A 27,742-nucleotide genomic window follows, 5' to 3' on the forward strand; every position below is an offset into this window, starting at 1 on the left:
CCTGCCCCTACGTCACCTCCGTCCAGGGACCCAAACAGTCCTTTCAGGTGAGGCAGAGATTTGCCTGCACCTCCCCTAATATCATCTACTGCATTCGGTGCTCCAAGTGTGGCCTCCTCTACATTGGCGAGACCAAACGCAGATTAGGTGACCATTTCATAGAACACCTATGCTCCATCTGTAACTGCAATCTGCATCTCCCCATTGCCTGTCACTTCAACTCCCCCCTCCCATTCTATCACTGATATGTCAGTCCTTTGCCTCCTCCACTGCCGGGGAGAAGTCCAAATGCAAACAGGAGGAACAACACCTCATTTTCCGTCTTGGGACCTTACAGCTTAATGGCATGAACATCGAATTCTCCCACTTTAAGTAAAATAAAACCCCCCCCCCACCTTGCCTCTTCTTTTCTTCTGTTTCCTAGCCTATCTCTTTTTTCTCCTTGCCATTTTTTTCTTCTCTCCTTTTCTTCTCCTCCCCTCCCTCCATTCTGCCTGCCTCCATACCTTTGACCCATCCCCTGGTGAATTTGCTCTCCCCTCCTGCCCTGCATCTGTCTATCACTCTCTTACCTGCCTCTACCTATCACCACATCATGTCCATCCTGCCTCCCCTGCTTTGTCCACCTATCACTGCTCTGTATCCACCCCCCCCCCCCCCCCCCCCCCGGCCAATATACTGGGTATACTGGGCTTCCCCTTTTCCTATCTTCAGTCCTGAAGAAGGGTCCTGACCTGAAACATTGACCGTCTGCATTTTTCCATGGATGCTGCCTGGCCTGCTGAGTTCCTCCAGCATCTTGTTTTTTCATCTAGATTCCAGCATTGGCAGTCCTTTGTTTCTCTAAATATAAAAAGTGTGAATATAAACTTGAAAATGTGATTTGTCCTAACTCTTAATTCTGTTGACTTTTTTAGTTTGATGAATATTGTGGTGTCACAGTGAATGAAAAGCCTGAACGTCGAGATAGTTACTCTCCATCGCAAAGCTTCATGCGGTTACCACAGCAAGAACAGAACTTCCCTGAGTCTGAACAGTTTTCTTTCATGCGAGACAACAGAGAAATGCATCGAATTACTGATCCGGGTGGGCTCCCTGGTTTAACAAATACCAACTTCCGTTTTGAACGGGGGCTTCCAGCCAAGTATGGCACAAAGTCAGAATTGGAAATTTCTTCTGAAAATAAAGACTGTGGTACAGACTTCCTACTCCCACATGAACAAGCCAGTCAAGGAAACAGTGGATTCTCTCGTATACTTGGCTTATTGGCAGAGGTTGACAATAACTTTCAAGAAAGGAAACGTAACTTTCCGGATATAGAGGATGAGGAAAGGTTCTTGTATGGAGAGGATGAGGAAGAAAAGACTGATTCTCTCAAATTTAGACCACTTGGTTCAAACAGGAATCTTCTTTCTGTAAGACAAACCAGTCTGCATGAGGGATTGTCCAGTACAGAAAGTGTGAAATCTGACAAAGAGTATGAAAAGATCCATGACCTACTGAGAACCATTGGCCTCGATATAGGTGTTTCAGAGATTAGCAAATTGGCAGCCCGTACTCAGGAGCGACTCCATGGGAAGAAAACTTTGACACGATCACCTGACCGTCCCTTGGAATCCCATAATTCCGGCTCTTGGGATAAACGGAGGACCCGAAATGACGCAAAGTCACTCGAGCCTCATCCACAGTCCCGAATGAAATTGTCAAAACAAGAAAATATCTCTCGCCCAGGTTTGAAAGAGAGCAAGGAATCCTTTAGAAGAGAAATGATTGTAAAGGCCAAAGAGCCTGAGAGGGTAGCTCCACGATATTCTGCTCCAACTAATTCAACGAACCGTAAGCCTGGTTTATTGCCAACTCCATCACCAGCATACGTCATGCCACCCTATGGTCAATATGCATTACCTCCAGTAAACTATCCGCTAAATCCTCCACCACTTACTTTTAATCAGTATGACCATTATCTTGCATACACAACTCCTGCCTGGCCAACATACCCACCTCCACAAGTTAGTGAGCCAAGTAGTCCAATAGTAGTAGTGATGCAGCAACCAAAGGTCTCCCGTCCAAATCTGAGGGTCATTGAAACAGTTGAGGCTCCCAAAGATACTGCAGACCACAAACGAGAGGATTCAGTGCTGGTGCAAGTGCAGACAACACCTACACCAACCCAAACTCCAGTATTGTCTTCAAACCGATTGATGTCCAAGTCTACTGAGGAAGATAAAAGAAAAGCTGAGCAGAAACGAAAGGTTTGTAGCTGTTGCTTGGGTATCTTCAGATAAAGTGAGGGTTTATGATGTGTTTTCTTTTTGTTTGGCAAGTTAAACCAAGAATATTGTGCTTTGTAAATAAGAAATGGATTAGCCAGGAAGTCCTGTGCATGGCCATCTCAACACAAGTTACTGTTATGGAGGACATGGCTTCCCAGAGAAAGATTTGAGGAAGACTGGGTTATGGTATGTTGTCATGCAGCTTCTAGCGGATATTTTGGTAAAGTAAAATGGGTGATCATTTGGGTTTAGCAATGTATCAAAAAATAGGTTGAAAGGGAATACTGCAGATTCAGTATTGCTATGTACCATTCACGAGGGAAGGACCATTGGTTCAGTCTTTAACACTATTTGGTTAAATGAAATGATGTGGGATATTGCCCAATTTTGAAAATGATGATTCCTCTGTCCTCTGGGATGCATGTAATTAGGATAATGGTGTAGCTGACACTGTGGATTCAACAAAGTGGGTCAATGAAAACGCGTTTTATTAGTTCAGCAGTGATGGTATTTAATATGTTATATCATTCTAGTTTCCTTGTAAATTATACTTTAAGCAAATGAAGTGTGGGAAAAGAAAAATTATGCAAATCAAGTTATAAATTGAGGAGGAACATGAAGCAGAGAAAGAGTAACTAAGTAGCAGAGGAAGAGAAGGTGAACCAGAAAGAGCAGAGAAAAATGTGAATATGAGAAGCACAATGGCAATGGGGGGGGGGGGGGGGGTGGGGGAAGCAAAGAAGCAGGTACAAAGTCATATAAAGAAAAATAAAACAAAAGATGCAAACATGCAAGAATAAAAAATGAAGTTACGCAGGTAGGCAATCTAAAGAGGCAGGAAAGAGAACACAAGTAAATAGCAACTGGAGTAGGCCATCAGGCCCTTCAAGCCTGCCCCACTGTTCAGTATGATCATGGCTAATCTATGTTGGCCTCAACACCTCTTCTGTGCCATTTCTTCATACCCCTCTATTCCTTGATCTATCAAATACTGGCCTTGACTCCTCTTCTGTGCCATTTCTCCATATCCCTCTACTCCTCGATCTATCAGATATTTATCCTCCTCCATTTTAAATACTTCTAATGATCCAGCTTCCATCAGAATTCCAGAGATTCATCACCCTCTGCAAGAAGAAATATCTGCATACCTTTGTTTTAAATGATTGGCACGTTGTAGTTATGTCTCTTTGTTCAAGACTCTCCCACTATTGAAAACATCCCAATGTCTTCCCTGTCAAGCCCCTTTGGATCTCTAATGTTTGAATAAAGTCATGCCTCATTCTTGTAAACTTCAAGGAATAAAGGCCCAAACTATTTAGTCTCTCTTGGAAGGACAACCCTCTCATCTCAGGAATTAGCCTGGTGAATCTCCTTTGGGCTGCTCCCAATGTTACTAGATGTTTTTTTAAGGTAAATGTAGAGTAACCTAGTTAACTGTATGCAATATTCCAAATGAGGCCTTACCAAGACCCTGTACAACTGCAGCAAAACCTTTCTATTTTTAAACGCCAATCCCTTTGCAATGGATGCCAAAATGCCACTTGCCGCCTTAACTACTTGTAGGACCTGCCTGCTAGCTTTTAGTGATTTATGCATTAGAATACATAGATTCCTCTGTACTTCACTCTTGACGTCTCTCCATTTAGATAATCTGCCTTTTGATTTCTCTTTCCAGAGTGCATGGCATCGCACTTTCCCACCTTAAAGTCCAATTGCCAGTCTTTTTTTCTGCTCACTATCTGTGTGTGTCCCATGGCAGTCACAGTATCCTTGTCACATCGTGCCCCTCCACCTAGCTTCATATTATCGGCAAACATGGAAACCTTAAATACTGTTGATACCATGGGCTTCTAACTAACGGCCCAGCCTTCTCTGTGGCACCTTGCGTCAGGTTCACCTCTGTCAACTCTCCCCATTACATCCTAAAAGAATTCAAGCAAATTTGTCAAACATGATTTACCTTTCATAAAACCATTTTGACTGGGTTTGATTATATTCGGCTTTTCTAAATGATTAGCTATTTCCTTTTTGATTAATGGCTCTAGCATTTTGCCAATAATTGCTTTTAAACTAATTGGCTTTCTGCCTTTCTCCCTTTTTGAAAAAGGGAGTCACATTGGCTGTTTTTACAGTCTTTTGGTACACTCCCAGTGTTTTGTGAGTTTTGAAAAATTACAACCAATGGGTCCACTATTTCTGCAGTCACTTCCTTTAAAACTCCAGTGTGTAATCCATCAGGTCCTGGTGACTTGTCCATCTTTAGCTCTGAGTTTCTCCAATACTTTACCCCTTGTAATTGGGCTTTGTTTTTACATTTTTGTTTACTAATACTGGATTTGCTTGATGCTACATACTTTTGTTTACATTTTCTTCCCCAGCCTGTCACCCTTTGCTTGTCAATTTCCCACTCACTAGCCTGTGCCATCATTCTTTCTTGTTTTATTAAACATTCATTCTTGGCGCACTGCTCCCTCTTTTTTGTCAGTGGTGAGACAGAACATTTGAGGAAATCAAGGGGATGGAGTAATCTAATTGTGCACATTTTCACAACTCAGTGTTCATGAAGACAAATTATCATTTGAGATACCCCTCCTCCCCTCCTTGGACTCTGTCTTTACCTCTTGTTATCTTGGTGAAGCAGCCAGCACAATCAAAGACCCCATCCACCCAGAACATTCTCTCTTCTCTCCTCTTCCATCGGGTAGAAGATACAGGAGCCTGAGGACACGTACCACCAGACTTAAGGACAGCTTCTACCCCACTGTGATAAGACTATTGAACGGTTCCCTTATACAATGAGATGGACTCTGACCTCACGATCTACCTTGTTGTGACCTTGCACCTTATTGCACTGCACTTTCTCTGTAGCTGTGACACTTTACACTGTACTGTTATTGTTTTTACCTTCATTACATAGTGCAGTTACATTCAGTTAGTACACAGTCCATTGATGTAGTAAACTCAATGTAACTGCACTGTGTGATGAATTGACCTGTACCTCGGTACAAGTGACAATAAACAAATACCAATACCAAAACTCAACAAAGATCAGTTCCAATCAATTTGGATAACATAACCAAAACCTTGAATAATAAAAGCTAGGTATTCAATAATTTTAACTTTGGATGTGTCTTTCCATGTGACTAAACTTGTCTTTCCATGTTTAGTTCTAGAGTTATGCAACAATCCGAAACTCTAAATCCATGCACCCTTAAATTTCATCTGCAGTTTTATCTTTAAACATCTTCAATAACTATTCAGTTCATTTTCTGGATGTCAGCAGATATTTGCTCTACGTGCCTTCTCGCCACATTTCTTTTAAATATACAGATGATAAAGTGAACCAGACCAAGGGTTTGGGTGAAAGGCTTCTCCTGTTGAAAGGAATAGTGAACCACTGAGTTTTAACTCTAACACAATCTAAATTCATCTATTCTCACATGCTCCCATTTACACCTCTATCCTTGCTCAACCTTCAAAAGTATTTAACTGGCTATAAAGCATTTTTGAAAATCCTGTGATCATGAAAGCATTATATTCCCCTTTTCTCCTTCCTCCCTTCAACCCAAAGTGCAACACTTTGCACTTATCTAACTTGAACACCATTTGCCATTCTGTGGCCCACTTACCCAGCTGATCAAGATCCCTCTAATTTTTGATAAACACCTTTACTGACTACAGTACCACCTATTTTCATGTCATCTTGTACATTCACATCCAAATGGTCTATATAAATGGCAAACAACAATGGGGCCAGCACTGATTTCTCTGGCACACCATTAGTCACAGGACTCCAGTCCGAAAAACAACCTTCTACTATCATCTTCTGCTTCTTGCCATCAAGCCAATTCTGTACGCAGTTAGCTAGGTCTCTGGATCCCATGTGATCTAACTTTGTAGACTAGCCTTCCCTGCGGGACCTTGTCAAGTGCCTTGCTAAAGTCCGTACAGACAACGTCCACCACCCTGCCCTCATCAATCCTCTTGGATACCTCTCTTTTTAAAAAAAAAGCTCCTAACAGATTTGTAAGACACTATTTCCTGTCCAGAAAGCCTATATCAGAGTCCTTGTCCATTCAAATGCTAGTAGATCCTGTCCCTCCAGTAACTTGACCGACATTGATGTCAAGCTCGCTGGGCTGTAGTTCCCTGGTTTGTCTTTGCTGCCCTTGAATAATGGTACAGGTGATGGAGACAAATACACTCTCAACATTTAAGAAGCATCTAACAAGCAATTGAATTACGAAGGCATTGAGGGTTTTGGCCGTAATGCTGGTAAATGGGATTAGTATAGATGGGTGTGGTGGTTAATATGGACATTGTGGGCCAAGGGTTTTTATTTGAGCTGCCAGAGAAAGTGATTGAGGCAGGTACAATGACTCTACATGTGCATGTTTTGAACCTTTAATATTTCAGTATTCTGCTTCTTTAGCGTGGAAGTTTTGATTGTCCTGATATCTTATTTTTTCACTCCCACCATTTTATGTTTGAGAACATATTTGAAGTTAAGATGCAAGGTGTTCAATTTTGAGTGTGATATGATGTACATGAGTGGGGGAATGTGGTGTAGATGCATGTTAGGACTGTCTAATACTTTCCTGCATTATGGCAAGATGAAGAGTTCTTTGACCTGACATCATCATGGAGCAAAAATTAAACTGCTGGAAGAACTTAACTGGGTCAAGCAGCATCTGTGGAGACGTCTTGGGTCGAGAACCTGCATCAGGACTGAGAGTGTGGAAGGAAGATGGCCAGTATATTGAAGTGAGAGGGAGGGGTGAGACAGAGGCTGGTGGGTAATCGGTGGAACCAGATAAAGGTAGGATGATGGGTAGATGGATCCGTGGGGGAGGGGATAGGAAAGGTGAACCGGGGAGAAGAAACCCAAGTGGATAGGTATTTGGGTGATGAGCAGGTTTAACCAGGTGGGGAGGGGAATGAGTTGAGGTAATAAGGGGAGGAGTTTGGAAAAAGGTGGACAAAGGGATAAAGAACCTGGTTGGTGATGTGGGTGGGAAAGAAACACGGGGTGTGGGTTACCTGACATCGGAAACTTCAGTGTTCATACCATTGGGTTGTAGGTTACCCATGTGGAATATGAGGTGTTGTTTTAGTTTGCGTTTGCAGTGGAGAAGGTTGAGGGCTGACCGGTCAGGGTGGGAATTGAATTACATGCAACCAAATTTTTAAAGTAAAATCAAGTCAGTCAATGTCATGTTGGCAGTTGGAAATGAAAAGGTCGAGGGAGGGTAAAAGGCCAGAAGGGCTGCTGTTCTGACTGGAGACCTGTGACCAGTGGTGTTCAGTGGGAATCAGTGCTGGAACCTCTGCTTGTGGTATACATGAATGATTTGGACAAAAGTGTAGGTGGGCTAATCAGTAAGTGCAGATGACACAAAAATTGGTGGAGTTGTGGATAGAGTGAAAGGTTGTCAAATGATTCAGCAGGATACAGCCCAGTTGGAAATTTGGGTGGAGAAACCGCAGCTGTTCTTTCATCTGGACGTGTAATTGTGTTGCATTTTGGGAGATCAAATGCAAGAGGAAAGTATACAGTGAATGGCAGGATCCTTGGGAGCATTGATGTACAGGGGGACCTTGGGGTCCGAGTCCATAGCTCCCTGAAAGTGACAACAGAAGTGGATGGGGTGATAAAGGAGACAAACAATATGCTTGCCTTCATTGAGTATAAAGGTCAGAAAGTCACGCTGCAGCTATATAAAACTTAGGTTAGACCACATATAGGGTATTGTGTGTAGTTCTGGTCGCCGTGTCACAGGAAGGATGTGGAGGCTTTGGAGAGGGTGCAGAAGTGGTTCACCAGGATGTTGCCTGGGTTGGAGAGTATTAGCTGACCAGACATTCAGGACTTAATCTTTGTCAAAGCTGATGCATTCCAAGCTCCTGCAGTCAAATACCGTCAGCCTCATGTCAGATAGTCAGGCTGTCCTCCAAATATTGAGTACTGACTTCATGGATAAGTTGGAGAAATGGGATCTGTAGCCTTTTAAAAAGGATTTGGAGTAAAACTGAAACACGAGGCAACAGATGCTGAAATCTGAAGCAACAACCAATCTGCCAGAGGAACTCAGCAGATCGAGCGGCATCTGTGGAGGGAAAGGAATTGTCATTTTTGGTTGAGGCTCTGCATCAGGACTGAGTGAAGAGGGAAGATATCCAATATAGAGAGGAGAGAGGGAGGGTTGAGATGAAGGTGATTGGTGGACCAAGGAGGTGTGAAGGATGATGGGCAGATGGAGCCAGGAGGAGGAAGGGGTGGAGTTGGGAGACAGAGGCAGGTGGGTAATGGGTGGAAGAAGACAAAGGGGGGAGAAAAGGCAGATGAAGCTAGGTGAGGGGAGGAGAGGGTGAAGGTGCAGACAGCTGGGAAGGTGATGAGTGCGAACACAAAGGCTACCAGTGCTGGAATCTGATAAGTAAGGATAATGGAAACCATTAGGGGAGAGATGAAGGGCAGAAGGAACATTATGGAGAGGGGTTCTGGTGGGTGACACATGGGTTGTAGGTGGATGGAAGGGGATGAAAATGGGTAATTGGGGGTGTATGGGAAAGGGGACAAAATTGGGAGGGCTGGAGGTGGATTAGAGGAGAGAGAGAGCACGCGGGGGGGGGGGGGGGAGAATGGGAAGTGGCTAGAAGTATATAAACATTATGAAAGGCACGGATAGGGTATATGGTCAGTCTTTTTCCCAAGGCGGAACTGTCAAATACCGGAGGGCATAGGGTTAAGGTGAGAGGGGGAATGTTTCAGTTTTTTTTCCACAATGCAAGTGGTAGGTGCCTGGGATGTGCTGGCAGCAGAAGTGGTGGAAGCAGATATAATATCAAAGTTTAAGAGGCATTTAGACAGGCACATGAATAGGCAAGGAATGGAGGGATGTAAACCATGTGCAGGCAGATGGGATGTTTAATTTGGCATCTTGGTCAGTGCAGAGCTCATGGGCTGAAGGGCCTGTTACTGTGCTGCACTGTTTAATGTTCTCTGTACTAAAGGGGTGTCCAAGTGGTAGGGGAGTGTTGGAGACGTGAGAAAGGATTGTCAGTGGGGGTTTACGATTCCTTGCTGAAGAAATCAGCAAGGAGGAACTTGCTGACTGAAATGAGAGTATCAGCTCCTTGATGGATTGCTTGTAACTGTTGTTACTGAAGGGATGAATGCACACTTGTTCGACAGCACAAGGTGGAAGAGAGCAGTATTTTGATATCTTTGCTGGGCTTTTCAGCAAGTGTTAATTTGGTGCTGTGCTTACATCTTTGTAAAAGTTTTCATCTCTCCTTGTTTTTCACTTTTTTATTATTTAACTCATTTACCCTTTTTCTCTTCATTACTGCATTTCGACAGCATTCTTTTGGGCAGATTGAAACTTAATCCCACTAATCTAGTCTTGTTTTAAATTCTGAACCTGAAAATGAAAGTGTTAATTTGGTTTTTATTTTATGTTTCTTACAAAGTAGTCACCAACACATTTGAAGCTTTGGTATGTGCTGGATGAGTTAGTTTTAACACCGTATTGGTTCCCTTCAGGTTTTGGAAGAAAAAGCAAAACTCCAAAAGGAGAGAGAATCTCGGCAGAAGCGCCTGGAGTATCTTGGAAATGAGTTGCAGAAGCTCTGTAAACAACAAGGTAGAAATCGGCAATGGGCTTGTGGCTTTGTATCTATTATGTTGATGTGTTCAACTGTTTTTCTTGTTTTGTTACAGAAACATTTATTAATTTCTGGTATCCTTTCATTGACCAGCTGTTTTAAAACAACCCACTTTGTCCATTCCACACAAGAATTGTGGTTAGCTGATCACTACTCCTTTTCTGCCTATTTATAAACCATCTTCCTTCTTTACTGTAGGATTGTTTTACTTTGTGGTTTATTTTTTTAAAAAATTTGCATTTCTGTGAACTTGGAGTCCCATGGTAGCTGCAGTTGCAGGGTGTATCTTGAATGTCTTTTGGAGTCTGGGTGCCCTACTTTGGAGGGAAGCTAACCATTTGTCGCTCACTATGGTGTGAAACATCATATTGACTAGGTAAGGACCACAACAAACATCAGTTTGCTTCTAAACAATATTATCATGGGAGACACCATGGTGAAGAGAAAGTTGAGGAAAAAATCGGTAAGAACTCGAAGCAGAAGTAGGCCATGTGGCCCTTGGCCTGCTGTTCCACTCAGGAAGATCACAGCTGATCATTTACCTCAAAGACAAATTGTGACGGCATTGACAAGGAAATTGGGCATAATGAGACCGATATTGCCTATCACGTGGCCGAATGGACCTCGTCAGATACTTGGGTCAGTGCCTCTTCCAGGGCAATCATTCCTACTTTAATGTTTACAAATTTGTGTTTCAGCCCCTCCCTCTAGGTGGAGCTTGAACCTACAAACTTGATCTACTGAACACCAATTTGTCTCTGAGCTTGTGCAGCAGGTAACATTTTCTGGGCCTGCACTCTCCTTGGTCAATGGAAGTTATTAAAATCGGAAAATCTGCAGTGGGCCTACTGCTGTAAAGCTGGGGAGGGGGAGAACTGGAGAGATGCGTATTAAATGAGGTGATAAGTTTTGAAACTAAATCTTCACCTCTCCCTTCCGCCTTTAACGTGCAAAGGGGAAATGCTAAGAAAGAAACGTCGGGAGAAGGATGGACACAAGGACCCTCTTCTGGTTGAAAATGGCAAGCTTCAGGAAGATATTGTCCGTCAGATGTCGATAGTTCGTCAGCAGGTTGAGGAGACAGTCAAAAAGCTTTCCGAGTTAGAGAAAGTGGCTCAGATCTTGGGGGTGGAGATTCAAGAGAAAACTTCAAAACTTTCTGATTCAAATAAGGATGATGCCTTGGAAAAGGTGCTGCTAGAAGGAGAAACATTGCCGTCGTCAAAGGTAGTGACTTTTGAAACTTTTGTTTGAAAAATCTTGTCAAACTACTGAAATAGTTGGACCAATAAAAAGGACGTCATAATATGATATTTTGAAACTTTTTAATTGAAAAATGCACTTTATATTTTTTCTTCCATTTGGTTTCATCTCCTGCAGCAATCATTCCTTGACTCAGTGAATAAATGGGAATCTATTGCCAGAACTCTTCACAGTAATCATCAGTGAGGAGCTTATTTGAACCCCTCTTTATGTAGAGCATCCTGGTCTCCTCCCCTCATTGTTACTTTTGATATTGTCATCTGGAATTAAACGTGCAATCCTGCACTCTACCTTTTGTTTAATTATGTGGGCCCAACTGCAAATTGTTGAAAGGCACATTATCATCCTATCATGACGGCCTTTTGCATGGTAAATTTGGATTTGTTTGAACCTTAAGTTGTGCTATTGTATATGACCATCTCTGTGGGTCTTAATACAGGAGATTTCAACAAGAAAAGGATCTCTGAAGGAATTGGATGATAAAACAGAGAAGCTCTGTGAGAGTTTCTCTGAAGCTGGGGATGTGTACGAATACTATGATGCAGGAAACCACTGGTGCAAAAACTGCAACACTATTTGTGGGACACTCTTCGACTTTTTCACTCACATGCATAACAAACGGCACAGGCAGGTGCGTATGCTTAGACACTGTTTTCTGATACCACCTTCACAGGAATTTAATTTGAAAAGTCACACTTCATATGCAGCAATGTAGGCAACACAGTGGCATTTGTATCATGGAAAGAACCATCATTTGTTTGGAAATGAATTTTAAGAAATTCAATAAAAGGAAAAATTATGCAGTTTGAAATAGAGGAGTTTTGAGTTTATCATATTTGAGTCAAAGCAGGAGAGCTCTGGCAAGGTAAAGCATTTGGTCTCAGAAAACAAATCTTCAAAATTTTGCAGTTAAAAGTCAATAACAAGAAGCATGTAGAGCATTGTAAGCTTTAGTTTTAAAATTCTCAAGTATGCACAAATAACTAACCTTACAAACTTGGAAAATCTAGATGTGTGAGGCTGCAAAAAGATACTGAACAATCGGTAGGTAAATAGGATGCTGTGATGATTAGATGCCACCAAAATATAAATAATTCAGTATATCTCAGGATCGTGGCTACTTCCTGAATGTACATGAAAGTAGTGCTTGGAATAATGAGAGAAGCCAAGAACCAAGGAGAGCCTTGTGTTTTCAATATGTGTGAGTCAGCACATTTCATGGTTTAGCCATGATAGATGTATGTAAAATCAGGAATAAAAGCAAGTGAAAATTTGAGAAATGATGGGGCTTCGAACTCTCAAACAAAGAAACTCACCCCTGACCAAATGGAAGATTATTCTGGAATTTAATACATGAAGTATCCTGAAATTGTTACATAAGTTTTGGGAATTAGTGAAAATTAACTGAACTTCATTCTCCCAGTTTAGTGAAATTTGTATTAATAGTTATACTTTTTTCATGTTAAATGAAGGGTGAGGGAAGAGAAATGCTATATTCAGATCAATTATTCAAGGGATAAACTTGCATTTGTTTCAGAAAATTAAACCTTGGAACTGCTTGTAGCTCTACAAATGATCATGGAGTTCTATCACATCCCTTTTGTTCATTATCTTAAGTGGTGTAATTTTAAAACCTATCATACAGAATTAGCCTATGCAAAGGTGTGCACTTGATGTTTCTCACTGCTATCTCCAGTCCCGGAGCAGCTTGCAATCCACGATCCAACTTCTCTCAGTGCAATTCAATTGCCAATTGCAAATACGTGATAAATACCTAACCTTTTCAACTGCAGATTCTCATCTTGAAGTGAATGACTTTCAAAGTTCTATGTAAACAGCTCTACACTTCAATACAATTTTCTTTGTTTAAATCAGTATTGGAAAAATTTGTTCTTATTTTGTCTTCATTCTAACATGTGTCTTGCCTTCTCCACAGCAATTCGTGTGCACTGATAAACCACAGGAAGGAAATAGCATTTAAGACGCAATTGTAATTTACTGTTGTGCTGTAACAGATTGTATTTTCAGTACGTATTGTAATGTGCTCTGTGTAAATTAATGTACAAATCCACCATATATATACCTCTGTCACTATGCAACTAGACGCTGGATCCTTACGATAGACCATGGTCTGCAAAGATGCCGGGTGAAGATAAAAACGACTCCATTAAGCGAACTGACAAAATAACTATGCCGGCAAAAGGTGAGTTTGTACTTGTGTTTTACTCATTTTGCGATTTATTCCAAATGTTTTAAAAGGTTTACTTTAAAGGAGAGGGTAGATGAAGAATTGAGCTTGCTTTACAGTGCTTCTGTTTCTGCATAGAAAACTCCTTTGCATGCCATTCACATAGTAAGGTGTGACAGTTAGATGATCTAGTAGCGAATGTAATGCTGATAGAATTCTACAATCATTGTCCATTTAATCCTTCCCATTGTTCCTCGAAATTCCTGTTGTAGAATGGCCCTTCACAACTTGTGGGTGGCAAATTATCAGTTTTTTAAAAATTATTCTTTCAGGACTTAGATGTTACTTTATTCCATTTATTGTCCATCCTGAGTTGCCCCTTGAATCGAGATGCTCGCTTGACCATCTCTGTGGGCATTTAAGGATCAACCTCTGTGGGTCTGGAATCACTTACAGCTGTTTATAGGGCAGGTGGGATAAGGACAGCAGGTTTCCTCCCTCAAGGACATCAGTGAACCAAAAGGGTTTTGCAACAGTCTGGGAATTTCATGGTACCTGTTAATGTTGCTAGCTTTTTAGTACGCTGGCTACACTTACTAAATGAACCAGACTTAAATTTCTCATTTCTCATGGTGGGATTTGAACTCGTCTCTCCAGATCATTAGCCTGATCCTCCTAGATTGCCATTCCCTTGTCAAAGTAGGATAGTTTGTGTTATGAATAGAACTGATCGGATGTGTTGTTAAGCTTCATTGATGTAGAGGTTGCTGCCATTGGCTTTGGCATCCTGTGTGTTAGACTGGAAAAATTGAATTTTAATCAGTCCCCACCAGAAAACCTGCAGATAGGTATCTGTAATGGTGGCATTTGACTTGGTCATTGTTAACCAAGTGGTCAATGAACACTCTTATTGTTGTGAAATCATGGAACTGGACATCTCTTAGTCACTGTGGTCCAGCAACTACTCATTAGTTTTCAGAAAGGGCTAGTGGAAACTAAAACAGAAATGCTTTAATCAGGGTAGTTACCAGAATTAGATGTGTATAGCTAGAATGAAGTCAACAGTTCGGAGTGATGTATTGACTATATGGAAATAATGATTTTAGGATGTTCATTAAATTGAACCTTTCCTGTATTTTCTCATCTTCTGACTGTCAATGTCTTATTTTTCTCAGGTTCAGAGTTTCTGATGCCAGTCACTGGATTTTACTGCCAGCTCTGTGAGAAGTTCTACGGAGATCAGATCTGTGCTGAAGATCATGTCAAATCACATGGTCATAATGATAAGTATAAGGTTAGGAAGAAAAATTATAAAGCATTTCCAGAAAGGAGATAGCTATCTGGGAACATAATGCACTGATTATGTATCCCAATTGTATAAAACACACAGCACATGCTCAGTGGGGCAGATGTACACTGGCAGAAACCTTCATCTCTATGGCACGCACTGTCTCCATAATCTCTGAGTTGTAATTCTACATTATAACAATGGCCACACTTTCAAAATAATTCATTAACTGGTAATGTGTTGGGATTTCCTGAGGTCATGAAGGTGCTATAGAAATGCAGTTTTTTAATCAATGTTTTTTTTTCCAGAAATTCCTTTTTTTGCAACTGGGAATCAATGGTGACAAAAACTTGCATTTTTTTGTATAGCATCTTTTGTTTGGTTCTTAGTAAAAATAATTTGTGAAGCATTTCATGGGAGTCTTGTACTTGTGTTCAAAATACAAGGTTATAACCATCCTCCAAACATTTATAAAGGGATGAAGTCAACCTGATCATTGAAGAGATTCTGACACACATCTTAAATGTTTTGGCTTTACAGAACCTTTGGTAATTGGCTGCACACAATGGGGTGTTCTACAGTAACTGAAATAAAAATGTCACTTTCTGGGGAATGAAAAGCAACTTTTTGACCAGTCTTGTAATGATCAATTAGTATACAGAACAGCTTGAGCTGTAGGGCAGGTGCACATGTCTAAGTATGAGGCTTTGTGTTATTTCTTTTTTTAAATGTTACATATTTCACTGGGATAACCATTTTCTCTAAGTTTGCATGGTAGTAAATAAATTTATTTATCGTAGTGAAAAATGCTATGCGATAACCCTATTTATTAGTCGCAAGTTGTTTTGTCTTTTCCTATTTGGTGCCACAAACCTAAGGTTGACAAAAACAATTGAAGACTGCTCTGCAGATTTAAGATTTGCTCAAACCTGCTGCTCTAAATTGTGGCAGAACAAGCCTTCCAGAATGTACATCAGTGATTGAAATCTTTGACATTTATCCAAAAGTATTTAAGAAAGGTGTTTGAATCATGTCAAGAGTTTCCTTTTTACCATGTGTCAACGGTCATTTTTATTAGTTGAGGCATTGTATAAAGTAATTCATCTGTTGAAAATGATGAAATTTCAATATGTGCGAACATTAATTTAGGATAGATTTCTCCTGAGTTAGAAAATTGGCCATGATTTTGAATGGCAGAGCAGGCGTGAAAGGCCAAATGGCCCAATCTTGCTCTTATATCTGATGTTTTTGTTCTCTTAAAAGGAATTCCTACACGCTGATCTCTGTTGTGGCAGACTATAGTGCACATGAAGTTCCTTTTCTTAAACAAAATGTTTCATTTCAGCATGATGATATCTTTGAGGCTCAATGTGAGGTACCATTTTTTTTAAAAAGTGGTAAATGTTTTGCCCATCTAACACAAAGGCTTTACCCTACACACATGCTGTGTGTATTTATACTGTACCATGGTGCTGGATGCATGAAAGAATGCACATTAATGGTCAGATTGCATTTGCTACATGCAGCTGTGCACAGCTGTTAGATCTCCACAGTTGGTTATCTACCTTATCAGTAAGGCCAGGCCCATTCTGGAACTTCAGAATAGCTTGGTTGCCAAAAGCACTTATAGTTCGTGTTTGAAATTTGCAGAGTTTTTTTATTTTCAGCCTTTAGAGCTGTATTTTCTAATATTTTACATTGTGATTAAATGGAGTTCAACTGGTAGATGTGTTTGTATGCCATGTGTCAACACTGGATTTGCCTTGGACATATTTTTATTTTCACAACCCGTCTCCATCTGCCTAATGGTTAAAGCTTACTGATACTTGCATCAAGAATTTGATATGCACCATGATATACCGTTAGAGGATAACTGATCCTGCCTCTCACAAGCTAGTTTGTAAGGAAAGACAATGTCATTGTATCCAAACTTGAGAGGGAGGTGGGCAAACAGAACTGAGGTTTTATGTCACTTTACTTAACTCTTTAAGTTAATCCTATTATACTCCATTGTTCATTGGTGGGTTTTTTCTCCCTTGTGTCCCAAATTTTCACACTATTCCAGGTTGCACTTCCTCTTTTGGATGTCGCTGTTGGACTTGTATCTTACCAAACTACCTGGCCTTTGTTTCTGTCCTTCCCAACCCCAGGGCAAGATGTACTTCAAAAACCCAATCCACTTAGAAGGACAAGGGTAGCAGGCACATGAAAACATAACCACTTTTAAGTTCCTCCCCGGGTGGCATACTGATCTGACTTAGAAATATATGGCCATTCCTTCATCATCACTAGGTTAAAATCCTGGGACTTGCCATGCAACTGATCACCATTATCTTGTCACGGGCAGGTTGGTTCCTTTCATGAGTTGATTCTTCACTGTCTCTCCAATATTGATTCATGAACTTGCCTTGCACACTTTTTGCTGTGTTTTAAACTGTGGAACTGCATTCAGTGAACCTTCTGAAAACCAGTAGTAGAAATGTTTGGGGGTGGGGAAGGAGGACCAGAGTCTGGAAAAGGAAACTTTTTTTAGCAAGAGGAATTATTGCACAGAGTTGCTGACATTTTATTGCGTTTATAAGTACGGGTTTGGTTGAGATGGACGTAATCTTATTTGTTTTGAAACTACAGATGGTGCATATTTTCTTAGGGTAACAGCATTTCTTTCTATACTTTTTGATAGGAATATTTAAATGAGAATCCTGTGTACGAGCAGAGGAGGAACCTAGACCGCCAGGCTGGCTTAGTGGTGATCATGGAGACGGAGCGACGCCGCCAGGCAGGGCTGAAGAGGAAAATAGACGAAGAGAAGGAAGTTCAGAAACAGAAGAACTTGGAGGAAGGTGATGAGAGAAAGGCAAAGCAAATCAAGCTGGATGTGGAGGAGTGCGAGGGTGTCACTGAGCTGGAAGAGGAAAGAAGTGACCGTTCATCCTCCCGCAAGGTAGAGCCCAGCAGCAAGCCTGGGATAAAACTAATGCTGAAAAAGGATGAGATTGAAGATAAGAAAGATGAGGAGCAAGGGTTATCCTTTGGAAAATTTAGCTGGAAGAAACCTGAGAAAGAAGAGGAGAAAAGTAGCTCGTTGGGAGCCAAGGAGGAACACGCTGAAGGCAGCAGAGAGAAGGATGATGGCAAGGGGCAGGGGGCGAAGTCTGCCGCTAAAACTATTGAAATTAAACTCTCGGGAAAGACTCTCATTGCTCATACGAATCCTTGGGTACCACTTACCTCAGTAACCACCACGACGCAGGCAAAAATCAGGCCCAATCTTCCAGTTGCTAATGTGCCACAGAGGAAAGGTAACGTCACGTCTATCAATAAGCCAGCACCTTTGGACACATTTCTCTCTATTCGGTCTTCAGGGGCTTCTAACAAGCCACTACCTGTGGTTAAGGCTGAAATGTTGTTGGCTCCTGAGGTGATCTCCAGAGCCTTTGGTGGTGAAGAAGTGACTTTAAAAGGAAGTGTTCTAGATGTACACAGGGAACCAGATCCTTTGGCTGAAGAACCAGCCCCTGGTGTGTCCGAATGTGAGCAAACTATATTGGCTATTCCAGTTCGCCCACCACCGCCGCCACCACCCATATCCCTCAGTGACTCCAGTAAAAAAATGGAGAAACCCAAAAGTTGTCTGGCTGCTGCAAATGCTAAAGATTTGTATGGTATTTACTACAGTAGCTCAGGGAAGAGCCCAGCTGATTGCAGACTTGGCAGCAGTGCACAGAATACCAAATTGGTGCATGGTACTCTGAAGTCAGTGCCAAGTCAGGTCAAAATTGGGGATGTAAGCTCTTCCAAAGAGCTGATAGTCGCAGAAAATACTGCTGTGGGCATTCGCAAAGCTGCAGTCCCAGATAAAAGAAATGAAATGGAAACAGATGAACAAACTGGAAGTCGGTCCATACCTGATGTGCTCTGTCGAGATGATGTTTCAAGTAACTCTAAAGCAGAACTTCAGAATAAAAGTGATGGGGTGACTGTTGCTCAGCATCACAGCTATGCTGAGAAGAAAGTGATGGGCACTGTCAAACAAGGTGACAGCAACTTCCCTATCCTCAATTTCGCAGAAAATGTTGAAGAACTGGATAGCTCTGGCTTCCAGACCATAGTTGAACAAACACAGCAGTATGATGCTGGAACTAAAGAGGTTGAGAATGTCGAATTGCATGCTCCCATTTTAGGGGGCAGTGCTGAACAATCTCTGCAACGCATCATCGGCACAGTTGACCCTGTTAAGGACATGGATATTGATGCTGTTGTAGTAGGTAACAGTGCAGAACATCAACGGTCTGCTTTAAGCACTTCAAGTGCATTAAAAGTGAAAAGCACGGAGCTGGTTGCAGAGCAGCTACAGGCAAGTGATACGGATGTATGTGACCCCACTGCGGGAGAAGCTGAAGACGTTGATGCCACTGTGATAGCAGCTGGTACTTTGTCTGATGCCCAAGAAGTCTCCAATCTGGCAGAGCAAGTTACAGATGAAGTGGGTGTGTTAGATCGCACGGTAAAGTATCCAAAGCAGTGTGTTGGTAAATTAAATTTCCCTACTCCAATAAAGCAGGGCCACGATCTGGAAATGGATGCCCGAGTGTCAGATAGCACCACAGATCCTCGAAGGAAATGTGATGTTACCTTGAGCTTTCCTGAGCCAGTAGATGAAGTTAAGGATGTGGAAATGGGTTCCTCTGAGTTGGACACTCCTGCAGACCAACCAGGGGGATGTTCTACTGGCCCCATCCTCTCTCAACCGATGGATGAAGTTGAGGACGTCAAGGAAGATGTCCCTGTTTTGGACAGCACTGGAGGTCAACTTGAGCCACGTGAGATGGGCATAAGTTTCTCTGAGTCAATAGATGAGGATAAAGATGTGGAGGTGGATCCCCCTACATTCAACGATGCTGAAGACCAACCAGATGAATGTGATCCTGTCCTAAGCTTCTCTAAGCCAGTAGAGGATGTGAAGGATGTCCCTGTTTTGGACAGCACTGCGGATCATTTGGAGCAGTGTGACACCAGCATAAGCTTTTCTGAGCCAATGGATGAGGTTAAGGATGTGGAAGTAGATGTCCCTGTTTTAGAGAGCACAGCAGATCAACTGGAACAATGTGACACTGGACCAAGTTCCTCCGATGCAATGGATGAAATTAAGGGTATGACCGTGGGTGCTCTTGTATCAGACAGCACAGCAGTTTTGCCAGGGCACTGTGATATTGGCATACGGTTTTCTGAACCAATGGACGAAGTTGAGGATATAAAAGTGGATGCTTTTATACTAGATAACAGTGCAGAGGCCCACGGCGATGCTGACTTCAGCATTCTTAATCCAATGGACGAGGTGGGAGATTTGGAAGTTAATGCTCCGATGTTACGTAGCACTGTAGAACAGCAGCAGCACCTTGATGAAGTGGAGCAGGTGAGGGATGAAGAAATAGATGGTGAGAAACTAATTGGAAATAGTGAAATGTGCAGTTCACTTCAGACAGATCTGTGTCCTATCCTGGATCAGCAAGAAACAGAAATAATCAGTTCATTGCGTGCTAAATCCTGTAACGATGCTGAGGTGGGCGCTTGTCTTACTGAGGAACGAGATACAAGTGTGAGCAGTTCACTACAGACTGAACAGGTTGGTAATAGTGAACTAAGTGTTGTTAATCCTGAAGAACAGTGTAAGAACACAAGCAGCTCACCACAGCCCAAGCTTAATAGTGAGGTAAGTGTCTCTGATGTAAGACAAAATCAGGATCGGGATGAGAGCAGCTGTCCTGAACCAGAGCATCTAAATGGTAGCGGTAGAATTAATATTCCAGATCAAACCAGGTGTTGGGGTGAAAGTGAGGTTAGTACCCTCAACCCTGGAGTGCAGACTGCAGACAATGGAGCAGATCCCTCAGGAGAGCTTCCCCTTCCTAATGTTAATGTGAGCACATCAGAGAGGGCAGAGAAGGAAAGCAGCGTGCCAATCATCACTCAGTCGGGGGAAGCTGCGAGCGGTGTCCACGTGGGTCCTCGAGAGGAAAACAAGGTCAGCGGCAGCTCACGCACTTCTAGACGAGCAGCACAGGCTGGAAAGGCTGCGATGTGCGTGCAGACTCCTGAAAAGACAGCTGAAAAACGTGAATCAAATGAGTCTACGAATATCCAGACGTCTGCCAAGCAGCTACGTCGCAGGAGTGCAAGAAACCTTCGGTCAGCAAAGTAATACTGGAAAATGGCACTGAAAGGAGAGTGAGATGTCTGCAGACCAGAATGAATAATCTGTTCATTAATGGACAGTGAGGCACACTGAATCCTCAATGTTCTAATCTGCTGACTGGCCAACTCTTGTCTGCCTCTCTGACTATTTTTTAACAAGTTGTGGTTGTTTTTGATTTGTTTTTCTGTTTTTTTAAGACATGCATGCTATAAAAGTTCCAGCAAAGATTTCCAATCACATTGTAAATGCTTTGTAGCATTATAATATTTTTCTTTTCGCATGGTGCTGCATTATCTTATAACAGGCACCCTGGACACAGACATTCCACTTCAAAAAAAGAGATACTTAATTAAGTACACTCTGTTTCTAAATTACAACTTGACCAGTTTGAGAAGACAGAAGCCATCTGGTTGCAGTATTTGCAAACTTGAGTTAAAGCTTTTTCAACACTTCTGTAATTTGTTGCCATTATTCTACTGGCCAGAAGAAATGATCTGTAACTAACAGTAAAACATTGAATGGTTTTTATGTAATTTGTAGTTCATTCTGTTTATTCCCTGTGTTGTACATTAAACAGTAGTGTCAAGTCTGTGTGTCTGTCTTTTGTTCCTTCGTTTCATGATTCTGCAGTGTTGTCTCCACTGACTAGATACACTTCACTGGTACATCTCGTCCTGTGAGTGGGGAAGTGAGTTGGTAAGAGAGGACAAGAGCATGGACCAAAATTGTGATTGTTTAAACTTTTCACTTTTTTTCTGTAAATGCTATGGTTTGTAATATTACCCAATATTATAGCATACAGATCAACGCAGGAGAGATGAAACAGAAATGGAGGAAGGAGATATTCGACTTGTTCTCTGCCTGAACACACTTTCAAAGTATCACTTCATTGGCAATTTTGGTCTGATTCTGTTCTAAACTGTAATGTAAAAAAAAACACATTTTGTGAACTTGATGAATTGTAACTGAAAGTTGCTTGGAAAACACTTATTTGCATTATTGCTATGTTGAAATGTTATAAATAAAACTTCATTCAACTGTAGAAAGGTGCCTGTCTTGTCTTTGGATCAGTTTGCAGCTGCAGGATGTTTTGGAGTGGCCACAGAGCAGTATTATTTTCATCAATATGTTATTCATGTGGTTACTTTGAGGGTTAAGTTCAGTTTGAAGACTTCCATATTTGCACTGTGGTGGAGGGGTGATTAAATTTGGCTTGGATGCGTAGGTGTGTGAAGCTAATATTGAAAACACAGTTAACCAGAAAACTGCTTTCTCCCTCTCATTGAGGGTCACCGGGCATTATTTTGTCTGACTTGGGGAGGTAGGGAGAGAGTCTCCTTCATTCTGTTTCATCCATAAAGAGTACCTAATTATTTTGCAATCGTTATGCATCCTTTCCTCCCTAACTCAGCAGGGCCAGGGTACCAAATGGAATTAAGTTCTAAATTTTGAAATGCAAAATGTCTTTTACATTAATGCTATGATCTTGGTTATAATGTTTGATCATGTGCAGGTAAAATGTTTCTAATCTATGATATGTTTGCATTTAAAGTTCAGATCTTTCAAGGAGAATTCTGGCATTCTTGGAGAAGATGCACTGTGCAGGGAATTTGTGGTATGGTGACTTATATATCTTGCTATAAACTGGAATTTTCTTTAACATTACAGTTTTCTGTCAATCTCTTATGTGCTTTCTGATATGTCCAAATACTTCTCTTGGTATACAGATATAGATGAGATATAAATATTGTTTCCCACAAATCTGCAGGTCTTTACAACAGGCATTTTGTAGGAACAGATCTGGAGGTTCAAAGTGCTCTGTGAATAAATCTGAAGATATTCTCCGAGATAGTGTTATGCAAAATTTACAACGTAGAGGGCAGCCATTTGGCACAGTGACACAGGAATTAGCACTGCTGCGTAACTGACCCTGGGAACTACCTGTGTGGAGCCTTCATGTTCTTCCTGAGACCGTGTGGTTACTGTATTATTACCCCTAGTGTAGATGAGTGGCAAAATAACCAAAGGGGAGTAGGTGAGTTGAATGAGGACAAGTTGCAGGGGTACGGGGAAAATCAGGGGAGAAGAAATGGGACTGACAGGATTGCTCTGCCATGAAGTGGTATGGACCTTAATAGGCTGCTTGGCTATTGTGTGTGTCACAATAAGTAATTGAATCCTGTTCATGTCAAGCCTAACGTCACCTTCCAACACTTGGTATGTAGCCCTGCTGGTCATGGCTCTTCAAGTAGTGGTTGAAAGTGATAAGGTTTTCTGCCTCTGCCATCCTTACAGTCTGTTCCTGACCCCCACTCCGCTCTAATCCCATAAATCTATGGCCCCTGGTATTTGACTCCTCTGTTCAGGGAAAACAGTCCCTCCTGTTCACTCCTGATTTTTGCACAAGTGATAGATGAGTCTTTGTGAAGTACATTTGTTGTCAGTACACATTTACAATTCCGCGTGGTTGTCGGAATGAACGTGCCACCTGAGGAAGCTCCCTTTTAATATATTCAAATATGCGTTTAAGTATATATGGCATGAGTAAAGAGAATAAGAATCTCATTTATTTTTAAACCAGAATATTGATATTATTGGAAAGCAATATCTTGTTGCTGTCATTCACATGGTTGCACAGTTTTCTGCTTAAGTTCCTGTTCAACAGCTATCCATGGTTGTGCGTCTTGGATAACACAAGACCTCTGTATTGGCATGAGACAATGGATAACAACATGAGCACAATCATACAAAAAGGAGCATTTCTTTGAGTAGGCTATAGAGACATTCATGATGGCAAGTCCTGATTGGCAAGTCCTGTGTCTGCTACTGAGTCTCAAAGACAAAATTGGATCTACTTTTAGACCTAGAGGCTTCCCAGACCATGGTTCAGTGGATGCTGACAGAGCAATGAGAGGGCATAAAATTATTGTGGCAAAATGGGCCAATTTGACAAAAGTTGAAAGACAATAGCCTCAATAGAATATCGGAATGAACGTTGTTGTCTTGGCAGTCATTTTATAACTGCTTTAGGCTTAATGTGATGTATATGAAATCAGTAATTATTATCATTCCTTTCAAATTTTAATGGAGACACGAGACTACAGATGTTGAAATCTGGAGCAACAAACAGTCTGCTGGAGGAACTCAGCGGGTCGAGCAGCACCTGTGGGGGGGGGGGGAATTGTCAACGTTTCAGGTTGAAACCTTGCAACAGCACTGAGTGGAGAGGGAAGGTGTCCGGTATAAAGAAGAGGGGAGCAGTGAGACAGAAGTCCAAGGTGATTGATGGACTGAGGGGTGGTGTAGGATGACAGGGAGGGGAGGGGTGGAGTTGGGAGACAGTGGCAGGTGAATGATAGATGGAGGCAGACAGAAGAAAAGTTGGAGTCTGATGGAGCAAGGTGGGGGGAGGAGAGTGAGGGTTGGAGGCAGCTGCTGGAGAGAGATGAGCTGCAACACAATCTGATCAGGAGGTTCTCCACCTCAGTTTTAAATGACCAGCTGCATATTTTGCAGCTATGTCCCCTCGTTCGACACTCTCCCATGAGTGAAAACATCTACCCCATCAAGCTCTCTTGGGATCTTGTATGTTTGAACAAGGTCACCCTTCATTCTTCTAAACTCCAAGGAATGCAGATTCAAACTGTCAAGCCTTTCTTGATAGTACAACTCTCTCATCCCAGGAATTGGCCTGGTGAATTTTCTTTGGACTGCCTCCTATGCTGCTATATTTTTAGGTAGGGTGACCAAAACTGTACAGTATTCCAGGTGTGGCCTCACTAACACCCTGTACGATTGTAACCAAACCCTATTAAACTCCAACCCCTTTGCAATAAAGGTTGATGTGCAGTTTTTGTTCTGATCTACTTGTTCGACCTGCCTGCTAACTTGTTGTGATTCTTGCGCTAGAACTCTGAACTTCATTCTTTTTCAGCTTCCATTAAGATAATCCACCTTTTGATTCTTCTTACCAAAGTGCATGATCTCGCACTTCCCCACATTAAACTCCATTTGCCAAGCTTTTTCCCAATTACTCACTCTATCTATATTCCAATGCAGAATCACAGTGTCCTCATCACAACATGCCCTTCCTCCTAATTTGTTACAGTTCACAAACTTGGAAACCTTGCATTTCGTTCCTTCCTCTAGGGAACTAAGTAGTAAACAATTGAGGGCCACAAACAGATCCCTGGCAAACTCCACTAGTTACATCCCTCCATCTGAGGAGGAATTGTTTTTTATGTGACAGCCAGTTTTCAATCCATGCTAACACACTTCCTCTAATACCATGGGCTCTTAATTTATGCACCAGCCTCTTATGTAGCACCTTGTAAAATGCCTTTTTGAAACCTAAATGCACCACATCTACAGTTTACCCACTATCAACTCCCTGTTAAATCCTCAAAGAATTCGAGCAAATTTGTCAAACATGATGTACCTTTCATAAACCATGTTGGCTAGATTTTTTTATAATCAGCTTTCCTAAATGCTTAATTATTTACTCTTTGATTATTGACTCTCGTATCTAGCCAACAATAATGTTAAACTAATTGGTCTATAGCTCCCTGCGGTCTTTCTCCCTTTTTGAACAAGGGAGTCACGTTGGCTGTTTTTCAATCTTCTGGTATGTTCCTGTAATTTAGTGATTTTTTAAAAAAAAATTTCAGCCAGTGAGTCCACCATCTCTGTAGTCATTTTAAAACCCTTGGGCGTAGGATGGGTTCTGGTGATTTGTCTGCCTTTTGTCCTGTGACTTTCTCTACTGCTTTATCCTCCTGTGATTGGGATTTTTACAAGTTCCTTCCCATTATTTGAAATTAAGATATTTGCAGTGCCCTCCACAGTGAAGACTGATGCAAAAAATTGATTTAACATACCTACCATTTCTTTGTTTCCTGTTATTAATTCATCAGCCTCATTCTCTGGAGGTCCCTCACCTACCTTAGCTGCTTTTTTCCTGTTTCCATATCCATAGAAACTCTTACTATTTATTTTGATGTTACACTCAAGTTTTCTCTTATCAGTTTTCTCCCTTATGATCTTTTCAGTCTTTCACTGCTAGATCCTAAAACTTCCCAGTCCTTTGGCATACTACCAGCCCTTGCTACTTTGCATGCCCTACTTTTCAATTTAACATTATCCTTGACCTCCTTTGTTAACTACAGATTGTGCCTTTTTCTCCTGGAATTCCTTTCCAATTGGGATAAATTCTTGCTGAGTGTTAGAGTCGTACAGTGCGGAAACAGGCCCTCCAGCCCAACTCGTCCATGCTGACTGAGGTGCCTATCTATGTTAATCTCATTTTCCTGCATTTAGCCCATACCCATGTGCTTATTTGTGATTTCAACTCAAACTGATGCCACATTACCATCCACTGCCTCTGTATTATGACCCATCACTGCTCTGATACCTTCCTTAATTAACAACATCCCTTTTGTTCTGCCCTTTTGGAACATTGGATAACCTGGAATATTGAGCATCCAGTACTGGTCACCAGGTGTGGTTATTGGAGATTTCACCTAAATGATCTGTGACAATGCAAAATATTCACTTCTCCATGTGAATATGTTGTATTGGTGAGAAGAATAGGGTGAGCAGAGTTCTCTTAAGTGAAAATTTAAATACTTAACACATTTAAAACGCTTTTCCTCCCATTGGGACAGGGTGGTGTTGCCCCTATATTTCATAACTAAGTGACTGTTTAAATACAGATGCTTAGTCTCATTAGTAGAGTTTGTCAATTACATTTAAAACAATAAATACATGTCTCTCAGCAATCATAATAGAAAATTACAAAGTCATATTTATATAAACTATTACATCCTGTAGTTATCCTGTATCTCCCCTCAAAGTGGGCTGAGTACAGAAGGAACTGAAGATAAAGAGAGACGTTGCTAATAACGTTCAATTGTTGCACACTCAGCCACGCATTCGGGGCAATAAACTGGAACTAGGAAGCTCGACACCATACAGGGCATCGCAACCCACTTGATAGGCACCCCATCCACCACTGACACATGGTGGCAGCAGTGTGTCCCATCTCCAGGAGGCACTGCAGCAACTCAACGACTCTCCTTAGACAGCACCTTCCAAACCCACCACCTCTACCAGCTGGAAGGACAAGGGCAGCACAAGCACGGGGACACCACCCCCCACCCCCTGGGAGTTGCCCTCCAAGCCACACACCATCCTGACTTGGAAATACATCACAGGTCCTTCACTGTCGCTGGGTCAAAATCCTGGAGCTCCCTCCCTGACAACATCGTGGGTGTCCCCACACCTCAAAGACTGCAGTGGTTCAAGAAGGCAGCTCACCGCAACTTGCTTGAGGGCACTGAGGGATGGGCAATTAAATGCTGCCTCAGCCTGCGAAGCCCACATCTCTTAAATGAATATTTTTTTAAAAATGTGATGTGATTCATAATTCTGTAGTTCTATTGTCTGTAGTTTGCTTCTACCCCTTCCCAGGCCAAGAATGAGCACACATCTCCAGAAATGTGCAGCAGTCAGACCTTGTGTATAGCTACAAAGCAATGCATACCATCTGTATTGAAGGGGAAATGGACACTTGACGTTTGGTCGAGACCCTTCATCTGGACTGAAAGGTTAGAGGGGAGATGGCCAGTATAAAGAGGTGAGGGGAAGGGGTGGAGCAAGAGCTGGCAGGTGTTAAGTAAATCCTGGTGAGGAGGGGTGATAGGCAGATGGAGGGGGGAAATAGTCTGAGGGAAAACAAAAGTAAGGAGGATCAGAACTATAGAAAGGGAATGATATTCATGGGAAAGGGAATCCAGAAGTTTTAAATTGGCATATAAATAGTGATGAAGCAGTAAGAGGAGGTCTGGTGCCAATTAGTGACCAAGAGG

At 41.8% G+C, this 27,742-nt stretch overlaps 1 protein-coding gene across 1 annotated transcript in view; it reads left to right on the top strand.

Annotated features, from left to right (window-relative positions):
* Nucleotides 1-21,853, top strand: part of znf318 (zinc finger protein 318) — a 39,136-nt gene extending 17,283 nt beyond the window's left edge. The window contains exons 4-10 of the mRNA XM_052025401.1: nucleotides 918-2,252; nucleotides 9,820-9,919; nucleotides 10,897-11,168; nucleotides 11,644-11,835; nucleotides 13,308-13,407; nucleotides 14,568-14,686; nucleotides 17,364-21,853. Of these exons, the coding sequence (XP_051881361.1) occupies nucleotides 918-2,252; nucleotides 9,820-9,919; nucleotides 10,897-11,168; nucleotides 11,644-11,835; nucleotides 13,308-13,407; nucleotides 14,568-14,686; nucleotides 17,364-20,882 (5,637 nt within the window). The 3' untranslated portion in view covers nucleotides 20,883-21,853. The remainder of the gene's footprint in view (nucleotides 1-917; nucleotides 2,253-9,819; nucleotides 9,920-10,896; nucleotides 11,169-11,643; nucleotides 11,836-13,307; nucleotides 13,408-14,567; nucleotides 14,687-17,363) is intronic.
* Nucleotides 21,854-27,742: the final 5,889 nt, after the last annotated feature.

The sequence above is a fragment of the Pristis pectinata genome, chromosome 10 (assembly GCF_009764475.1).
Source record: "Pristis pectinata isolate sPriPec2 chromosome 10, sPriPec2.1.pri, whole genome shotgun sequence".
NCBI lineage: Eukaryota > Metazoa > Chordata > Chondrichthyes > Rhinopristiformes > Pristidae > Pristis > Pristis pectinata.